Genomic DNA, 21134 nt, shown 5'->3' on the forward strand with positions numbered 1-21134 from the left:
GTTGCAGTTTAGAAAAAGATATTTTGAATCTGATGTGCTGAAATAACTAGTTATTATGTGTTTCTTTTAAAATCAGTTTAAAGTGTTTCTTTTTTATGGGAGTTGAATGGATCCTGGGTGAGGAGAAGGCAGTGTTGGAGCAAGGATTTAAAGGACTAAAAATGACTTAGTAGTGTCCCTGGAAAAGGAGAACGAAAGAGTGGGAGGTGATCTTTCATATAGTGCGGTCAAGTTATTTTAAAGACTAATCAATTTTGTTACAACTAAATAATAAGTAGCTAAGAGACTGGTCTAATTTATTATCTTTTCTTACTGTAACTGTATTTTGTTGAAATGGAAAGCACATGGCTGTGTACTTCCAATCTATGCTTGCATATTATGCATAATAATTTCAAGAAAACTGCACAATTTAAAATAGTTTAAATTTTGTCCTCCCTCTCTTTTTTTTCCTTTCCCTCCTCTACTTAGAAAACAAAAAGCAAATTTTCAAAAGCTTTTGAATTAAGGCTTTGGAGGTTTTGAAGTTCCTCTGAGGTGGGAAAACCCACAAGTAATTCAAACCTTCATTTAAGCTGATGGATTCTTTTCTTTATGTATATGAATATAATTATTGCTGTAATTATGAATGAGAATCAAATTCAAAAGAGAATAATAGATTGGTAATGACATCTCATGAGATGTAGTGGCTCATAGCAGAAAAATAATTCCAGTTTTTGTTGCTGGTTTGGAAATCAAGAAGGGATCCTTTTGGGAAAGTGACCTTTTTAATGAGTCCTATTTGAATACAATCATGAGTGTTGTATAGAAACTTAAACCAGCCTGCTGTTCAAGTTTTCAGTGCTCATTTTTATTGATTCAAAACAATAAATGAAACTTTATGAAAATGGATAGGAAACTGAAAATGCTATTCAGTGTGTATTTCAGAATTTCTCATTGGAAGTATTTGGGGATATTAAAGCTGATGTGCCATCACTAAGTGCTGCTTCCTGCTCAAAAATATAACACCCCCCCTGCCCCGTCCCCCCGCCACCCCAAACAAAGGCAAGCACCACCCCCTCATACCTGGATTTAAAAAACATTTTAAAATGCGTAGGCTTCTCAATTTGCAGTGCAAACTGTATCTTGTCAGGTTCTGAGGAAATGAAAGGTTGTTGGTACAAATTTGTGAATTGTTTGACTTCAGACAGGCCTTCATGAAAAAACACCATGTTTATAGTTTCTGCAGTGGGTATTTTGATTGATTGTTCTTACTGAATTTGGTTGGTTGTTGACTGTGCATATTTTGTAGGCCCATCACACCATGAATTTTTTATTTAGCCTAGTGCATAACCTATTCTACATTCTGCAATTGCTACTTTAATAGATTTCTCTAGTCAGCTCATTCTGATACTTGTTTTTTGAGAAAGTTGTTCATATTTGCAGTATGTTAAACAAGTCCTTTTTCAGAAGTGAAACACAGAATGATAACTCTCATAATACTGAGAAACTACTGTTGCTGAAAGTAGAAGTGGCAATGGACAGAAGCAGCAGGGTAGCTGTGAGCTAACTAACCTTGCTAGATTGGCAGTTTTCCAGTAATACTAAAAATATTACATAAACAGCTGTAATTTCATCAGGGTATGATTACATGAAATGTAAAAGCATGTTGTAAATGGCTGAGTGTAAAATCTTTATACAGCTATTGATAGACAGTGAAACAGCTATTGATAGACAGTGAAACACCACTGGCTATTGCCTAAGGGGCAGAGGTTGGTGTTTTGTTTTTTTTTTTTTTTTTTGGTTTAATATGCAGCTCTTGTTAAAATGCATGAGGTGACAGAACTAGTACCAAGAATTTGTAGCTAAAGGAATAAGCATCTTGGCTAATGGAAACAAGAGGCTTCTATGGAGAATTTGCTAATGAATACTTCCCTTTTTGCCTAATCTCTGAAATCACACTGCACAAAAACTGAATCTCAGTTGGGGTTGTAATGGATCAGATGTGAGCTGTCTTAAAATTTGTTTTTCAGTGCCCACTAAAACTTTTCGTACTTACTGTTGTTGACTGTCTCCCCTGTTCTGTGAATTTTCAGCCAGGGAAACACAAAACCTGGAGGACAGTTGACTCCTGAAAGAATGCCTGTAGGAGAAGGATAGATGTTGATATTGAGACTTGTTTTCAAAGCAAAAAATGCAAATATTTTTCAGCTTCAGGTAACTTATGTGGAAGCCTGTGATGGGAATTTCAAGCACCAGGATGTGAGTCCTTTATGCTAAGACCTTTCCTTACTTAAAAACAACTCCAAGAGGATTTTTAAACTAAAGAATGAGTCTTTATTTAAAATTGAATTAAAACAGTCAGCTTATTAATCTAAAAAAAACTTAAAGTGAGATTGAATATGAATAATCCTGACTTCAGAAATAAACTTCCTCCACCTATTTCATCCTTTCAGGGCAGGTCCTTCACTGGCTTTCTTGAAGCCTGAGCGTTCATTGACTTCTGGAGATGAGGCAAACCACAGAATCCTTTGGTTCCTTCCAAAATGTCTCCTCCTTTTATTATTGAGGCCAGATCTGAAGAGCAATATAGTTTGTGCTCTCATGAATGAGCAAATATTCTTTTGTTGCAGAAGATTATATATCCCTGATTGCATGGCTGTAGTTAGGACAAAGCATGTAGCAGCTTTGACTCTGCTGCTTATTTGCTGTCTTTCAAAGGCACATAATATCTTCAGAAGCAAATAATTGAGCCAAGATACAGTCTGTCACAGACCTAAATGGAGTCAGAAAAAAGTTCTCTGATTTCTGTGCTCTCTTCTCTTCTCACACTGAGATGTAGTTTGGCCTCATGAGCTTTTGCAGATCCTAAACTTCAGTTACAGATACCTAAGCTTCAGTTTATGGAGTTGAGAGGCTGAAGTTCTGTGATACGGCAGGCAGTTGCCTTATTTCTACATTTCCTGATTGTTTCAGGTTTTTCATTGACTAGTATGCAGATGCCTGGAGTGTAAAACCCCCCACTGGAGTATTAGGCAAGCTTAACTTTCGTGGAATCTCTTTTTATGGGCATGTTATTAAAAAAATCTAAACTATATCAAGTCCTTCTTTCTGTTACTTACGGCTAAATAGAGTATTTAGTAGAATACTTCTTTCAAAGAGATGAAAAATTATGGGAAGATAATTTCATATTTCTTTCCCTTGAGAAAAGAGGAATTTTGTATTACTGGAAAAGCTCCAGTGAAAAAGAGCCACTTTGTATTAACTACTCTAACTGAATTATACGCTAGGCTGGTTCTAACATGTGCTAATACCTTGAAAATGCTTCCTTTTGAAGAACTGAGAAGCTTACCTGGTATTGGGAGTTGGTTATGAATACCAGTGTTCATTTATGCTTTTGTATGCATGGTTTTATGGTACTTAACTCCATGATACGAAGTTTATCTACAAGGATATTTTCAACATCCTCATGAGGGGAGGCAGATGGGCAGGTAGCAATCTCTTCACTCTCAGGACCAGTGACAAGACTCAAAGAAATGGCACAAAGCTGAGCTGGGGAGGTTTAGGTTGGATATCAGGAACAGGCTTTTCACTCCAAGAGTGGCTGAACCCTGGAACAGGCTCCCCAGGGAAATGGTCACGGCACCAGCCTGACAGAGTTCGAAAAGTGTTTGGCCAATGCTCTCAGGCACATTGAGTGATTCCTGAGGTGTCCTGTACAGGGCCAGGAGTTGGACTTGGTGGTCCTGATGGGTCCTTTTCAACTCAGGATATTCTGTGATTCTGTGATGTTATGATAATTTACAAGTGTCATGTTTAAAATGTGCTTATCACTTGTTAAATTAAATTCCTGGTTTCTTTAACTCTTTTTCAGATCTTTGAAAGAATTTTGTTTATCTGGGCAATACGTCATCCAGCCAGTGGATATGTTCAGGGCATAAATGACCTTGTTACTCCTTTTTTTGTAGTCTTCGTTTGTGAATACATAGGTAAGATTTGTCTTAATACTGAATTATGAATTAGTATTGGTTTTGAAACATCATTTTTATTTTAATCTAACAGTTTGGATGAGCTAATCAAAGCATAATTTGATACATGAATTTTGTCATAAATGTTTGTAATTACAAATCTGTATTGCTTTAAATACATACTGAGAAGCAACCAGATTTTGAGTAGTCAGTGAAGTTCAGGAGCCATCTTGATTTCTGCTTAAGAAGTCTTCACTGTTTTATTTTCTCTTCTCAATCATGCTATTTTGGAAAACTTTATGTTCTACATGTGAACCATACAACAGCAACAAAAGAAAAAATGCTTACCCTGCAGGAAAAAAAACACACTAAACCAAAAAAAAGTAACACATGAAACATGGATATTTTAAAATCAGTTGTGGGGAAATTGAAATCAAGGGAACCTATTAAACTGCATCTGTGACTGAAATAATGGCATCCTGGAATTAAGGTCTGAAAAGTAAGACAACAGTAATCAAATTTCTCTGGTTAAGAACTCTGCTCTTCTGAGGCTTACAGCATTGGTAACAATGGTAGTGTCAACAACTCCATTTGTGCTGAGATTTTTGCTTTATGTGTGAACATACTTTTGAAAAAATAAACAACTTAGACATGGGTTAAATCTTAAATGTACAGGTTTGTATTTAAGTTGTTATAAGCATTATGAGAATGACTGACTATTAACAATAAGTCATTAGTAACTTGGGTATAACTATGGGTATAAAAGGTAAGGTTTAACAGTAAAAATGATAATGTTAATCTGGTTTGAATTGAAATTGTTTTCTTTGTACTTGTGTTTATCATACACACGTACAGTGAGAATTTAAGTGTTGTATATGTGAACTTGAGCAATGTATTGTCTGGCTACTTCAGTGGGGCTACCTGCAGTGGATTCTTCCTACCTTGTCTGTGCCAGCTATCCATAGGTGTATTAATCCAGATTGATTAGTTTTAATGAAGGACAGTTTATCCTTGAGTGGATGATAGACTATCCATTTACTCATTTGCATGGCAACACCTCTGTTGCTTTGTTCATTTCTTGTTTCATAGGAGGATGTTTCATTGCTAAGCAACTAATGAGAACTACTGCTGCTTTCTCCCTAATCATCTCCTAAGCAGGGTAGAGGCCTACTCCTGAGAGTATTTGCAGTTTCTGCCTTTTACTCTCTCATTTGACAGATCATGAAAATGTTCTTAATGATCCTAGAACAGTAGGGTCTCCAGTAGACTTTAGGGTTGCTAATTGAAATAAGAAGTTCAAATGAGATGTGATTAGGAAATTGATATTCCATGTTAAATAGGCCATTTAATTAATATGGTAAATAAGTTTGTCTTTACCACCAACCTACATTTGGAGACTCGTGATTGTTAATGTATTTGCCACTTTGTCAGGATTGTCATATTGGAGAGCATAGCTGTTCCTGTGAGTGTTTGGTGAAGAAAGACAAAATGTAAAAATGTTCAACCTTAAAAGATAGTTGGGGGAAATGTATGAAGCTCAGAAAACTGTATTCTGAAAGCTCATTTAAAAACTAGTATCGATATCATAAGAAAAAAAGCAAAATCAAGGTTTGTTTTTCTTTCAGTATAATGGTGGTCATGGCTAAGTGCTAACAGCAGTTATTTCCCCCAGAGACATACAAAAACTTTCAAAGATTTCTCTTTAAATAGCTTTTTGATTTGAAACTTTCTAATATTGGTTTGTACATTAAACAGCTTTATTTATTGCAATCTTTTCATTATGGATTTTTGTATTTTCTTAATTTAACTGAAACTTTTTTGCTGCAATTCTAAGTCACTTGGATCCTAATTTATACAGTTGAAAGTAAGAATACTTTTATTTTCTTTCTGTAGTTAAAAAAGTCCTAAAGAATTATTGAATATTAATAATAAATTATTATGATTGAGAATGCCATTAATAATAAATCTGTGCTGAGTAGGTCATCTGATGGTACATCCTGGTAATTGACAAAACATTTGCAGTTTTGTCAGATATTTTGGTGGGAGGAAAGCCATGATGTTTAGTTGAGCTTTAGGACAACTGAGAGAGCCCTTAATTAATCCTTAATCTTGCATAACAAGTGTGTGACATAGCTATTCTAGTGATGGGAGTCTTTTTGCTTTGCTAAAGACATCAGCAAACTGGAAAAGTGTTGTTAAGGAACTTCTGAAGATAAAAATGACACAGATGAAAATGCTAATTTACTTCTCATTGAAATCCAAATGCCATAAAGTAGATTTTTGGGTGTGTATACAAGTGCTGAAGTCATAGATGTTTTGGTGGTTTAGTATAGATTGAGGTACCTAATTTTAGCACATAGATTCACACATCCAGACTATATTGAGTTATTTAATATAGGAATTGGGTGTGCTAAATGTTCAGGACATTCTTTCAAACTTTCCACCAGTATGATGAAGGTGTAATCTGGTGATGTCTCATTAGTTTCCAGTTTGCAATAAAACCAGAGTGCTGTAACATTTTCAGCAAGATGAAACGTAATTGTCAAATGAAGCCAGGAGAGGGAAAACCATAATTAAAGAAAATTTCAGATGGGGTAGATACTGGCCCCTACTGGAATACAGTAGTTTCAGGTTTGATTTTTCTGGTCAAAATTAGGAGGAGGATGATTTTAAACCTTCGGTTTCTTATACCAGATGGTTGTGTGTGTGTTATTCTGAACATTTAAAAAAAATTTTCATCCTCATGAAAAATGCTGAAGGTATTTAATCTTATTTTGTCTTACTATAACAGTCTCTTTAGAAATACAAACAGTGGAGTTGCAAGAAAAGTATTCTGGGCTTACTTCTAACCTCCTGCATGACATAGTAGTGTTGTAACATGTGCTGTCAGAACAAATGCTAATTACTGTCAGGGCAGTTTTCCTGAAAGCCCTCTGTGTTTGTAGCATATTAGTTTGTGTCAAAATGAATCTCATCCCTGCAGATGCACCAGAGGGGTTTTTGTTAATGAGATAAGATATACCATGTGACTGCTCACTGTTTGTAGACTTAATGTGGACAAGGAGATTTTGCACTGGATTGCAAGTCCTATTTATTCCAATTTGCCACGGTTGTGCTCTTTGTACACCTTCCTCTTGCCCTGCGTTCCTGTAGAGCTGCATTGTTTCCTAGTGTTAAGTTGTGCTGTGCAGTTACTTGTGGTCTCTGGCTCACCTACACTTCACTTTATCTGACATTCCAGTACATCATCGTTCTCTGGGCTTGTGTGTGTATCTGAAACCACAAAGAGGACCTGGATTTATTCACCATCCAGAGACATGAAAGTTTCAGAGAAGTACCCCATGATAAGGATGTATGTCAGATTGTTGCTGAGTGGAATAGCTGTACGAAATAATTTTAAGATGCCTAGGAGTACTGGCTCAAGGGAAAATTAGCAGTCAGTAGGAAGTCAAGGCAGGAAATGAACACCATTGTAGCACTTGGTCATTTTATGCCAAATAAAGAATGACAAGAAAAATGAGGCTGCTGAAGACTGGAATGGCGATTGAGATATTGTCTGCAATCTTCTTGAAATAGAGAAGCCTGAGACAAGTTGATGATGCTTACAAGAACTCATGAACTGAAAACTTCAAGAAGAGAGATCTTACCCTTGTAAGTATTATTTCTTGTCATCTTAAATCCTTTTGTAGGTGGCATTAAATGAAACTTCTGTTGCCTAGTGTTTTTTGAATTGATACTGCTATGATTTTATGGGATAATTAATCTAGGCCCAAATCCTAGAAATGGGATAGGATTTATTCCCAGACTACTTTTCCTTTGAGTGAAGAAATGTTCTTTGGTCCTGAAAATGCCTTCATCTGTCTATAACTCCCTTGTTTAGTGCTTTTTCTATTCGCCCTCATATGTTACAGGAAGTCTTCCTGCCCTTGTGACTGGTATGCAGTTTCACTTTTGTCTTCTGTTTGCCCTTTTCAACAGTGAATAATTGTATTTAAAACTATTAATTTAGGTGTTTTTTTCCCCCACAGTTTGAATACTGTATCAAAAATGGGTATTTTCATTGTATAATTGGAGTACAGTTTTGGAGCATTTTATCATGGCTCTATCTGAGGTAATTCCTCAGTGTTTGTTTATAAAATATGTAAATTTGTTAGTTAAGCAGAATTTTTTTTTTTCAGGAGAGTTGTAATTTTTGCAGAATTAATAGATCTGTTTGGAATGTACATAAAACTGAATTTCTGAATGATGAGAAAGCAAGCCAGAGAGCAGAGGATATTAACCCACTGAATTTAGGGAACTGCTTTTCTTCATACTTACAGGGTTATAAGGTAAAATTTTGTTCAACATGCATTGTTTGCTTTAAAAGACCAAGCTGAAGCCTTGATTGCTACAGTGTATAAATTAATTTGAGATAATTTATCCTGCTGTCTAAATATTTAGACCTTTATTATTCAGTTCCACCAATTCACTAGTCCTTGCGGAATTATGAATAAGACTTGTACATTGAAGTTTTGAGGAAAGAAGGCAGAAAAGATGTAACATATTGGTAGTTATTTAGAAGAGACTGACTGAAAATGAAGGATGACAAATTGTTTTTATAAAATAGAACAAAGAGTTATAACTGGATTAACTGGATGCTTCTTCTTCTCCCAGGGCCTTCAAGTTTCTCCATCTTCTGATTTATCAGCAGAGAAATTCTGGAAGACTTCCCAGGACTGACATTCAGGAATATAAGAGATTTCTTCAGTTTGAGAGAGTTGCAAAGGTTTTACTTGCAATTGTAGTAGGCTCTTCAACTTCTCTTTTAATTTTGTCATTAAACTTTGTAATAAACTTCTACTGTTTTCAGCTTTTCTTTGCTTAAATAAATAAAAGGTTTTGCACAATATTGTGTTAAAATGTTTTTATTTACACATTTCCTGAAATGATTTATGAAACACAAAATGAATTTGCATAAAAGCATGGACATGAAGTATAATTTATATTTTAATGTTTTCCTACAAGTTGTGAAAGTATTAAGAAAATAAGTGTTTTTTTAAACCCTTGTAAAATGTTATGAAAAACTATTCAAAATAATTAAAATCACTTTTCTGTCAAATGAAAATTCCATAGCACAAGTTCCATTTAATCACATTGATTTTTTATCTCCTTAATACAAATTGCTAGTAATCTAGTTTCCATATACAAAAGTACGTTTCAGTGCTCTTTCTTAATCTTTCCATAATTTTATAGTAATACTAATGACATCAGGAAAGTTTACTCAAGTTATCACAAACATGAGCAATATTCCATGAAACATTCTTTGATAATTAAATGGTGTATTGTTATCTGTGGGATTTTGGTGAGCAAACAATGAAGAAATTTTACACAGAACTGTTGAATTCAAGACTTAAAAGTACTGAAAAGCCAATTACACCTTCTATGTAAGTCCAGAAAACATCAGAAGCATTCCTCTGAAAAAGCTGCAATACACACAGGCCACTCAGTGACCTGAATCTTTTACTTTCCATCAGTTTTCTTTGCTGCACTCTTTGCTTTCATATATTATTGAACACTTAGTATATGTACACCTGGATTACATATATATGTGTACATACATATTTATAGCTGTAACATGGTATAGAAGTTGTTCAGCATTATCTTAGCTGGCTTTGAGATATCCACTGTTCACCTTTTCAATTTCTAGGAATATGTTGCCCCATTCTCCTCCTATTGCTGGGCCAATCTGTTGTCAGTGAAAGTATTTTGTACTTGCTGCAGGGTAGTGAAGAGAGAGAGACCTGTAATGAGTAAGGTAGGCAGTACTTGAGTTTGGTTTTACAAATTGATGACTCCTGCTTTGCACCATGGGAAAGGTCCAGAAGTAAGCACAAACCTTTGTTGAGCCCACACACAGAGGACTTGGTTACTTCTGTGCTGTGGAGCAGGACTGATTTTGACTGCAGTGGGAAAGCAGTTAGAAATCTTTTCCATTGATTTAAATTTTTTTGAGTTATGATTTTTGAAAAAATTTCCAAGTTCCTTCAGGTGAATTACCTGGAAACAAAGACAATAAAAATATAGACCTGAATTTTAGTGCTTTAAAAAGCATGCATTTGAAGCACTTGGACAGATTATACTTTTAAATTGTTAATTTGTTTTTATGTATGTCTCACTTAAGAACAAATGAATTATTCACAATCTCTGAGCAATTGTCTTTATTAATATATAATGTTGTTTTTCAGGCCTAATTGGGTAAAGAAACCTTACTATTTTACATCCTTTTATTCACTTTAAACAAGTAGGAGAATCCATGTGAAAATAACTAATACTGAATTCTTTGAATTGTTTGCCAGCTAGCAGTGCTTGCCATGATCTACTGTTCTGTCTAGGGCTGGTTCATAAAGCAAGGTGTTTGGAGACTTTCCAAACAGAACTAAGGAAAACAGGGATAATATTAAGAGGACATCTCATACTTAGTTTGTAAGGGATTAGGGAATAAGGGAACATGAAGAAGGGCAAATATGTTGGCAGAACTTGTATAATGGAGAGAACTGATTGATAGGAACCGGTGAACTGTAAATTCCTATTTATCTTTTGATCCTTTTGTGTTTGAATCTTTATTTTAGTTATTTACCTGGACAAATTAATCTTTATCGTTTAGCATGACTTCTTGTAATATTACTTTTTTAGCTGCAGTGGACTCATTCTGTAGTGGGCATTTTGTTCTGGCTTAGAGTTATAAAACTATTAAATTTAAGGAATACGTTTCAATATAGTTACAATAGTATACAAATCCTAATGAACATAGTTAAGCTTTACTCAGATACACAGTTTGTGTGGGACTTGCAAATGGTAGATTTATTCCCTACTGTTTTTCTCTGGTTGCTTAACCTACTGGAAGTTTGTGGTAGCATTTAGTATTAACTGTATGAGTGGATCTGTTGGCAAAAAGTCTACATCTGCTCTCTATAGGCTTTGATAAAATGAGGTGATTTACTTCTTTAGTTAGTGGAATTTTGACTAATTGCACCAACTTAATTTTGGCATATTTTAGAACATAGTAACTTTGAGAGAAAGTGTCAACAATGAGCAGCTGACTGTAGATCTACAAGTAACTGTGTAGTGTAGTTGGGTAGTAGTATATTGCTGCATATGTTTTACTCATTAATGTATTTGATTCCCTGTGAGGGCTTGGGACAGTGTGGATGGGTTCTTATGTGCTGTAGAATCTTCCAGCTCCCTTTTGTTCTTTCAAGAGATCAGTGTACCCTGCCTGTTGTAGCTTCATTTCTCTGTTCCTTAAACTTCACACTGGAGTCACATATTTGAGTATTTCCAGATTAGTTTTAGTTGGTCAGAAAAGGGTTTGCTTGCTGTGTACTTATATGGCACAGCTGAAGCAGGGCTTTCTGCTGTCAAAATAAGTGGCTTTGCTTTTTCTTTTCCAACCCAAACTGTACATTTCTGTCTTCTCTGTTTGGTCCACATTGGCTTTCCTTGGGCACAGTTAAACTGGCTGGAAACTACACCCATGATAAACTGAACTATTTAACTTTCTGCGCTCATCTTGAGAATGAGAGAAGAATATGAGTGCTGATGTGGGGGATAAGAGCATGTCAGGGAAGAAGGGAGAAGCAAAGGTGTGTTTAGTGCCAGGTAGCACTGAGACTGCTTTAGCTGTGTGATAACACATGCTCATGATAGGGATTTGTGAATTACACTTACTTTTTGCTTAGCAGGGATCATAGACAGATATGGGATATGGCAACATGCTTTTCTATTATTTTGCTTCCTAGTACTGTCTTGAATGACCTTGATTTACTATAGACAGTGCAGTTTTACAAAATCAGTTCTTCTCTCTAATATACTGTTAGATTTCTGAGCTAATTAGCATAGTTCATCTGAAATGTTGGATGCGTTCCATCCAGTAGACTTGGGCTTTATCCCCTTCCTTTGCTTTTCATATGTAGACTTTTTGTCACATTTTCTATAATTTTGCCTTTTTTTTTTTAAGTACATTTGTAGTTCTTAGTAATCAAATGTTTAAAGTCATATCATATTGATGCAATGGAGAAAGTAACTCCATTGTAGTAAATCTTCATTACCTCCACTGAAACAAAATTAATTCCTTGAAAATTTGTTCAGTTAACCAAACAAACTGTAAAATGAAAATTCTTGTTCTTATGAAGTGGCACATATTCTAGCTTGAATAAAGTATGGGTTGTGATAAAATATCTTCTTCAGTTTGATTACAGATTAGAGTAGTAATAGTCCTGGATACTTAAATCATCAGGATATATTAGTTGACAAAGTAGGATGTACCTCAGCTTCACTGTCTTTCAGGAAAAAATTAATGTAATTCAACTAAAATTGTTTTTGTGGATGATTTTAAAAAAGGCTTCTATCTATTTGCAGTGGAGTAAGCCTAATTAAAGTTAGAATTCTCTGGCTGTTGTTAATAATAGCTGTCAGAAGTGAAAAAGAGACATTAGGATTATCTCAAGTATATCCAACTGCTTAATTGCCTGTTATTTTTAGCTTTCTATGTGAGGGAAAATCAGTATTTTGAGTAATGATATTAATTGCTCATAGTCTCTTATGAGTGTCTGTTTAAAACAAGGAAGAAAAAAACCCCAACCTCCCTTAACACCGGAAATTTTAAGGTCTATTAGTCTTTCAAATTTTTTAATTTTTTGAGTGATCTTCAAAAAAGGATAATCTATAAAACTTTTTTTTCAGAATAGCATCTGCATATGAAGTTGCTGTGCTCCAAGTCTGAAACCTGTCACTTTACCCTACATAAATAAATGTTTCAAAAGAGACTCGTACCTAATTATCCTATTTTCATTGAAAGTGTAGCAACAGCTGGTGCATTTTTGATTTGTGTTATGACTTACAAGCTTTAAAAAAATGTTTCTAAATTGATTAAGAAAGGTTGGCTGTGGAGCACAGCTTAAAGAGCAGCAAACCCTTACTTTCTCAAAGATTAAAATCAGTGTTGGACAGAGGATTTTTCAGACCTAATGATTTTTGATGACTGGTACTAATAGCTTCAGTGTACCACAGTTTAAATTAAATGTTCTTTTCTTAAAAATGCATATGACTGGCTGTCCTGTGAAGTAGGGAATTAAATGAAAATTTTCATCTTTGGTGGCATAACTTGGGAATGGAAAAATTGGCAATTGTCATTTCATAAAAATGTTTTTGACTACATCTGTAGATGTGAGATTACAATCATCTTCCTACTCTTCTTAGCATTACAAAGTTTTCTTATTAATGTTAGAGCAAAAATAATTGGATTATAGTTCCTTAAATGTATAGCTTCTTGTTATTTGTTGTACTGCTCTCCCCATTCTTGTGAGTGGAGGCATCTGCAGGTGGAATTCAGTGTTTTGGGTTAGCCTTTATTTTGATTTGTTTGTTTGTTTTAAATATTTATTGCCTGCTTCCATGTCATAGCAAAGAAGTGTATCTTGAGAATACTGATCAGTATGCTACGGTGTATGGCCTACCCTCCATTTATTTCTTGTAGTAAAGCTGTGATTTAAAGGGAATACTTTTTTGAAAAGTTACTGGGGAGTTCAAGCCTTTGTAAAGCCCAGCTTTGAGATGACTTTCATAGTTTTTACACTTCAGAGGAAAAGCTAAGTAGGAACTTGAAAGTTACTAATAAAATTTTCTTCAATCATATCAGTGCCTAGAAGTTGATCAAAGAGGCAAAAAGTCTGAAAGAGATCTGATGGAGCCTATAAAATGCCACCTCATAGCAGGAGATCGTGTGGAGTTTTTGCTTAGATATTTCTTGTGAGGAAACTTTCCAAATCCTGTTTTATGGGCAAAATAAGAGGTGTCCATTTCAATCTTTGCTACAAGAATGTATAGAAGAAATCTGAATTCATAAAAAAAATTCTTAGGTCAAAAGGGACTACTCAAACTTCTGTTGTAAGTAATCAGAATAAATAAGTCAGGTCTAGACTAACTATTGATTTGAAGTGTTTGATGTTTTCAGCTAACTCAAATTTGTCTTTAAAATCACTTTTTGTATCATTCAAGTTTGCTTTTTTTTTTCTTCTCTGATGTATACTAAAAAGAACTTGAGAAAAAAGATTTTTAGCTCCCCATTTATATATTAAAACAAATCTGTCAATGAAAGTCCTCTTTTACTGCATAGGATGATGTGGGTTTAAATGACCTGCTTTTAAAGTTTGTTTTGCATCTATATGTGTAACTCTAAATTTTCAGATGTATCTGTCTAAAGAAGATGTGCTATTTCATGATGCTTAGTGCACTCTCCCAGTATTTTAAAAATGAGATTATTTTATAATATGAATACTAATGTAAAAAACAGTGCATTTTTCAAGTTTGAAATACATTTTGTGGTTTGTATTGTCTCCTTTTTGAAGGCAATTAAACTAATAGACTCATACTATGAGAAAGTAATGAGACATTAGTGAAGGGTGTTCTGTTCGAAACTACAGACTGGAAATGTTGGGTCATGGGAATACATAGAAAAAAATCTTGAATACTGGTAGAAGCAGTAATCTAAAATTGAAGAGAAGCCAAAAAATTTCTTCAGGTATAAAAATGGAAGAATTATGAAGAAGGAAGTTAATTGCAATAAATATAGCTATGGGAGAGACATGTATTCCAAAGGGAGCAGCATATTTTAGTTTTGGCTTCTGCATTTCTATTTCTCCTCTCCCCATGGTCTCCATACAGTTATAATTAGTGATCATCTCTTTTTACTGAAGCGGCACAGAAGTGCTTAAACTTCCAGATCTAAGACTTCTCAAGAATGCTTTCCAACAGACTGGGAAATTACTTTAATGGCTTTTATGCCATTAAAAGCGGCTTTTGACATCCAAATATCACAGCTTTGTGTGTTTATTATGAAGTAACTTGTGGGAAAAAAAGCTAAAAGAGAGCGAGCAATGCTTAAGCAATGACAACATGCTTTACAAATGCCAGAAGTGTAACATTCCAATCCTGTTGCACAGATCAGTAGGAGCTGAAGATCTAAGAAAAGATTTTCAAATTTGGTGGATCAGTGCTTTAAAAAGAACTGTAAGCAAATTTTTTTTCTTATTTTCAATGAGATACATGGTTAGTTAATAATTTATAGATGTCAAACCAATACAGATAAGTTTGTGTGCTGAAACTTCAATTTGAGTTGGCTTTGCTTGTAATTTAAATGCAAACCTTTTTTAATAATAGTAATTGAAGTCATTGGGTTTTTCATTAGCATGGGGATATTTTGCTGGTTTCTTATTTGAGAAATATGATATTTTAAATTTTTACTTTAAGCTGTGGAAAAAGTTTTTTAAAGAAGAAGTGAAAAACTATGTACTTGAGCACAATAACGAAAAAAGGGGAGAAAAAATTTCTTGCAAAACAGTTTTTCTTCTGTAGGCTTTCATTGCATTATTTCATAGAAGCAGAAAATACTTTGTACTTTTATGGGACATTCACTTTGACAAATCCCAGTACTTAAAAAAAATTGGCTTATCAATTGTGTTCTCATCAAGAACATTTGTGAATTCCTTTTGTGTTCCATCTTTAATTAATTATGACAGAAATTTACGGTGATATGACTGAAATTTAAGAAGAACTACCTTTCTTGCAATAACATTGTTGAAGAAAATTAGAGATCATACTATTATTTTTGAACAGACAGAGCAGGCTTTTTTTTTTCCTAGAGGTTTGATTATTTCTTTATCTTGACAATAAATACCTATACAATCAGTAAGAATATGTTTGAAATTTATGAAAAGAGCAAGCCTTGTGGCTTTTTTGCCTCAGAAGCATATGTAGCAGTTTCATTAGGAAAGTGTAAGTCACAGCAGATTAAGGTAGTTAAGGAATGCATTCAGCAGTTAAACAATAGAAGAAGTAGTTTTTCCTGCAGAGTGCATTCTTTTCAAATTCAGTATCTGCAGTTTGTGCTAAAAGGCAGAAATAACAGATGCCACCTAATTTCTGTTGTAAATAAGGCAAGAAATCTGGTAGGTGGATTTCTTATTAGCTGTGAATGATGTGGGAGATTACAAAACATGGAAGCATGTAATTTTGGTTAAGAAAATTGATATATATCCGATTGAAAATTGGATATTGCACAGTGTGGGTTGCAGCAAACTTCCACAGTCAGAGACGTGTGGGGATGTTGTCACTGAGGGACAGTTGTTTCCTCTGCCATCCATTTTTCTTTGTGAACTTATTTTGTTATGCCATTCAAATGACATTAATGGGTTAAAATAAAAATTGCTTCATGGGTGAGTGAAGTTATACTTACACAGAGGTATGGGCATATGTAAATGGTTGATGAGCTTATGTGGCAGTGGCAAATTTTTCAGTTTTCAGTCACAGAAAAAATTGCATTTCAGAGTTTTTATATTCACATACAAGTTCTTGGATAATTTGTACTGCTTTTATATTTACCCAAGTTAGAGTTGAACCTTTGAGCTTTTTAAGTTATCCAGGAAATGTGTTAAACATATTGCTGTTTATGAAATTGTTAAAAAGAGTTCTCCTTGCCAGCCTTCTATTATTAAGTAATTACATGCCATACAATTTCTTTTTTTGACTTTTCTTTTTTTTTTAAAATATTTTCAGTAAAGAAGTATTAATTTTCAGTAAAGTTCACCCTTGCATATGCAGATACATGTACTGGTTTCTTTATCTTTTATATACATTGTAGCTTTTAGTACAGTTTATTTTTTCCATCTCCAATAAATAGTTCTTTTTCAAAACTACATTAATTTATGGATTCTCGTTGAAGGCTTTTCCAGTGCTAGGGTGATAGTTCTGAAATAAGTCTCTAATCAATCCCATACCTGAACACAGTGAAGGCCTGTAGTCTTGAGGTTTGGTTTAAACCTTTTTGACCACACTACAGTTTGCTCTTGTCCCACACTTGGTGTTTTGTCCCTTGTGTATTTGTGGGTATGTGAGTTGATGCTTTAAAAAATTAAATGATAAAGCACAAACTAATTAATTAAAAATGCAATGTGGGAGACATGTTCAACCTTTAATCTTTCATTTCCTATTCTCCAAGCACCTTTTGGACTTCTCAGGGAATTCCCTTATGTGGCATTCTAAGAAAATATTCATCAGCATCCTGTGCTCACCAGGCGTACTGGTTGCTAATTATGAATCCCTTAATTTGGTGTCACATGCACAGCTTCTCCCTGGATGGCTGTTTTGGTTGACAATAGCAAACCTTTTGAAGCGAGTACTGTGCGAAGAATTTGTTCTGATCATTGTATTCATTGTTGCTGAAATCCATTTTTAAGAGGAGCTGCCATCTTACAAGCTTTGATGGCTTCTATTTCATAATAATGTCCTGCACAAGGATCTTCTAATTTCAAACTGCACTTTACTGGCTGATTTCTCCCCTGTGTGGAAGAGGTTCTCAGTCCTGTATTTGGCATTATGCAAGTTCTGTGAGTCAAAAACATGTTGATGCCAGCAGTTTTACTTATTTCTCCTTTGTACCCTGTTTTGGTCAAAGAACTTTTAATCTTCCTCTTGTCTGACACATGAAGCAGTAATCTCAGTCAGCAGCCTATGAGGAACTGATGTCTTTTGTTTAATTTGCAACGTGACCTGAGAGTTTCCATTTTTCAAATAAGTTTACCATCCTTAAAAACAGGTCTGTTTTGTGTATATATGTGTAGTGGCTTATGACTATTAAATAAAGACAAATTCTGGATTATTTAGTGTGGAGGAAAAAAGATAATTAAAATCTGACCTAGAAAAAACCTGGGTAGAAAAGATCTTACAGGCAAGCAATGTAGGCCCACTAAAGGAAGTCTCTGAATGATTTACTGATTACTTTCATACAGAACCTGGAATTAAAGGAAAATTATGTGAAGTATCTACACTCATGTGACAGAACAAATTGAGAGTACTTGCAGGGTCATACATTAATTTTGATGAGCATAGATGTCCAGTCCATGTGATCAAGTTTACAGTGTTTTTGGACAAGATGATTTACCTTGCCAGGTCACACAAGATTGTAACAGTCGCCATGTGCAGCAAATTAGAGAATTCATATGAATAGAATATAATGATTAAAGTTTGAAACACTATTCTTACACGGATGCATAAAGATATTCATCTTGCTTCCTATTGCATTTGAAGGATTTTGTGGAAGATCAGTTGAAAACAAATGTAAGATTATTAACAATGTTAAAATAGACAAGTTGTCAATATATCATATATGTGAGAATGTGACTGGTTATAGGGAATATTTGAAATGCAGTAAGGTCATGTTTACCTAAGCTTGGACTGATGAGATGATTAAGTTTTTTTTTAATTTTACTTTTGTGACTGCAGTACCACAATGAAAAGGGAAGGTTTTACTTTGGTGATTCATCCTTAACAGCTCAAGAGCTATTTCTATCAAGATTAATATGTAACTAGGACTTTTTCAATGGGAGATATTGATATGGTAATATACATATTTAATTAGGCAATTGTTACTGAAAGAATTTACATTTAAATGCTCTATTATGTCCTGATTTTCTTAGAAAAACACTGCCTTAGTGCAGCAGTGACTGAATAGGTGTTTCATAAGGCTTTTTGAAAACTGAGTTTGGAGTGGAATATGTAAGATCTAGCTGTGGAAATATTGCTGTGCACCTCTGCATGCAATCATTTTTTGTACTTGCATACTTGGGTGGTAACCTTTATGTGAGATCTGCCTGAAGATGTAACATCTGAAATAGGTTGCAGCACAGTAAGCTTTATACAGAGAAGCACCTGTACATCTGTGGTCAGAATGGTTTCCTTGCACTGCTGCAAGGGATACATAATTTGGACTTCAGGTATATGGTAACACCTTGTCTACATTTGCACAAAATAGTGCTAAAAAAATCCCCAATTTTAAATTGTTCAGCTCATTAATTGGTCTAATGTCTTTATGTATTATTTTGTATATTGAGTGTATGTAATGAGCAATCATAATTTATTGGGGATATTGCAGTCTGTTTTGGGCTTCAGCACTAAGTCCTTTTTACCCTGCCATCCATTTTATCCCCTGCCTTGCACTCGGGTGAATTCATCTGAGTTTTGCTGATTCTGAGTGTTGAGAAACAATTTCAAGATAAGCTACAGGTAAAACATTTGTAACACAATTAAATGTTTGTTTCATTAAAAAAATCCTTTGAGAGAACGTGTGCTTTATTTAAGGGAGGTATCTTTTGTAGGATCTTGTTTGGTGTAATGAAGTATGAAAATTATCAAGTTACAATAATTTTGTTCACACTTTATAAAGATTGAGTTTTGTTGTCAGTAGCATGTTTAGAGAAATTCTGAATGCAAACTGTCTTTGTGTTGGTTGCATGTGTTTTCACCCCTGATCTGTACTGAAATGTAAAATTCTAGCGTTCTTTGGAAGAAATTATTACAGCTAAAATACAAAGATCTTAAGGTTGTGAACTTAATTTTAACATTCTGAACAACTTCAATCAAAATCATCCATTAGGCATTAATCTTGAATTAAAACCTACTTTTAATGGAGGCAAGCTGTTTAGCATGTTTACTTTCTGCTGTCATTGGGAAACTAAATCTGTAAGTAGCTGTAAGCAGTATTTTTTTAAATTTTGATTTTATCCTTATGTCTCTGCTTTTGTGAATGGATCCAGTTAGAACTGTTTAGAAAAAGTTAGTCTTTCTGCAGGGTGGGAGGTTTTAGAAGCATACCCTGGGAGGGAGTGAAGAAGAGCTAATGCCATGCTTACAGCAATGCATGTATTCAGATCAGCATGACACAGGCTCCATGCTAAAGCAGTTCTCCTCCAGGCAAGCAGGCATTTTCCTGTCTTTTACACTTGTATAGATAATTTGATAATGATCTCCACAGGAAACTGTAGGACTTCGTAATTGGGAAGTTTTAGGCAGTGATCTTTTCTCCCCCAGATATTGCAAATGCTGGCCTGCTATTTCTGTCCACATTCTTTTATTCAGTCTTTATGTTACTGTCCATTCAGATTTCACTCATTGAAAATGAATTTAAAGTTATTTAAAACCAGAAATTGCAATTATGTTTTCAAGCACAAATAATATCTTAGGTACTTTTGTGATGGTTATTTTGTATTTTTGCTTCTGTTTTTTCTGAAATCCCTTGTGGTCTTTCTTTCAAAACTTTTCTAGTGTGTTTATTTCTTCTTCCAAATAAGAAAAAAAAAAAGAGAGAGAGAAAGCAACATGGAGCTTGACTGCTTTTCCCCTTAAAACTGCAGGGAAAATGAAGCATTTTGCACTATGTGCATACCCAAAGAAATGATTAAATGTTAAATATGTAAATTATGATTTTGCATAGCATTCTGCCAATCAAATGTTCTGTAATTCTGGAGCTTGTCAAAAGGAATGGCCTTTTTTTAATTTCCTTTGTAATTTGGGAAAGGCTCCTTTGGATATTTAGTTTTGAACTTCCTCAGTGTAGTGTAGCAAGGTAGGGTGGGTTGGTGCAGCAGAAAGCATTGACATCACTGAGCACTTGCTTGTTTGAGACTTCACTTTTGGGTTGCTGTGCCATCTTTATTAGAAGAGTTCTTGGGTGCATCCTCAGTGCTTCTCCTTGTTCATCATAGTCCACATTTAAATCAAAAAGTACCAGTTAACGTAAAATATCCAAAAATATACATCTTAGCTGATTTAATGAAACTGTATTGTATTATAGGTCCAAGTAATTAGGTTTATTTATTGAAATACTTGGTTGCAGAATTTTAAGCCAAAGTTTGACACAGTTGTTTTATAGAGGGGAAATACTGCTAGGGTATAATAGAAGTAAAACTGGGTTGTCTGAAACACTTAATTAGATTTTTTTAATTTCAAAACTTTATTATCTGACTTTAGAAGAGATGACTTAGTGTGATGAATTAGAAGCACAATGGGATTGAAAATTGGTCTAGAAGTAGCTTATATATTAAAAGAACATATAAAAGATACTGAATAATTATTTTGTGTTTAAGAGGCTTATAGAAATGCTAAAGATCAGTCTCTTTAAGCCACAGAAAAGCAAAATGTTCTTGGATAGGTCTTCAGAGGGGGGACAAAACAGCTGGACAAGTACTTCATAAAACTGCTTTTTTAATGTCTGTAATAGCTGAACATGTGGCTCTGTGACATTCTAACTGGGGACTTTCAGTGAAGAAAGATTCCTAAAAGACATCTGTACCTTATCTATATCCTTTTCTAGGTTGTTGT

The 21134-nt window shown here is 34.4% G+C and overlaps 1 protein-coding gene across 1 annotated transcript in view; it reads left to right on the plus strand.

The window, feature by feature from the left end:
- Window positions 1-21134, plus strand: part of TBC1D22A (TBC1 domain family member 22A) — a 139530-nt gene that overhangs the window by 26574 nt on the left and 91822 nt on the right. The window contains exon 8 of the mRNA XM_054272937.1: window positions 3851-3965. Within this exon, the coding sequence (XP_054128912.1) occupies window positions 3851-3965 (115 nt within the window). The remainder of the gene's footprint in view (window positions 1-3850; window positions 3966-21134) is intronic.

The sequence above is a fragment of the Melozone crissalis genome, unplaced genomic scaffold, assembly GCF_028551555.1.
Source record: "Melozone crissalis strain CALT ecotype California unplaced genomic scaffold, PUWL_Pcris_2 ptg000004l_1, whole genome shotgun sequence".
NCBI classification, from domain to species: domain Eukaryota; kingdom Metazoa; phylum Chordata; class Aves; order Passeriformes; family Passerellidae; genus Melozone; species Melozone crissalis.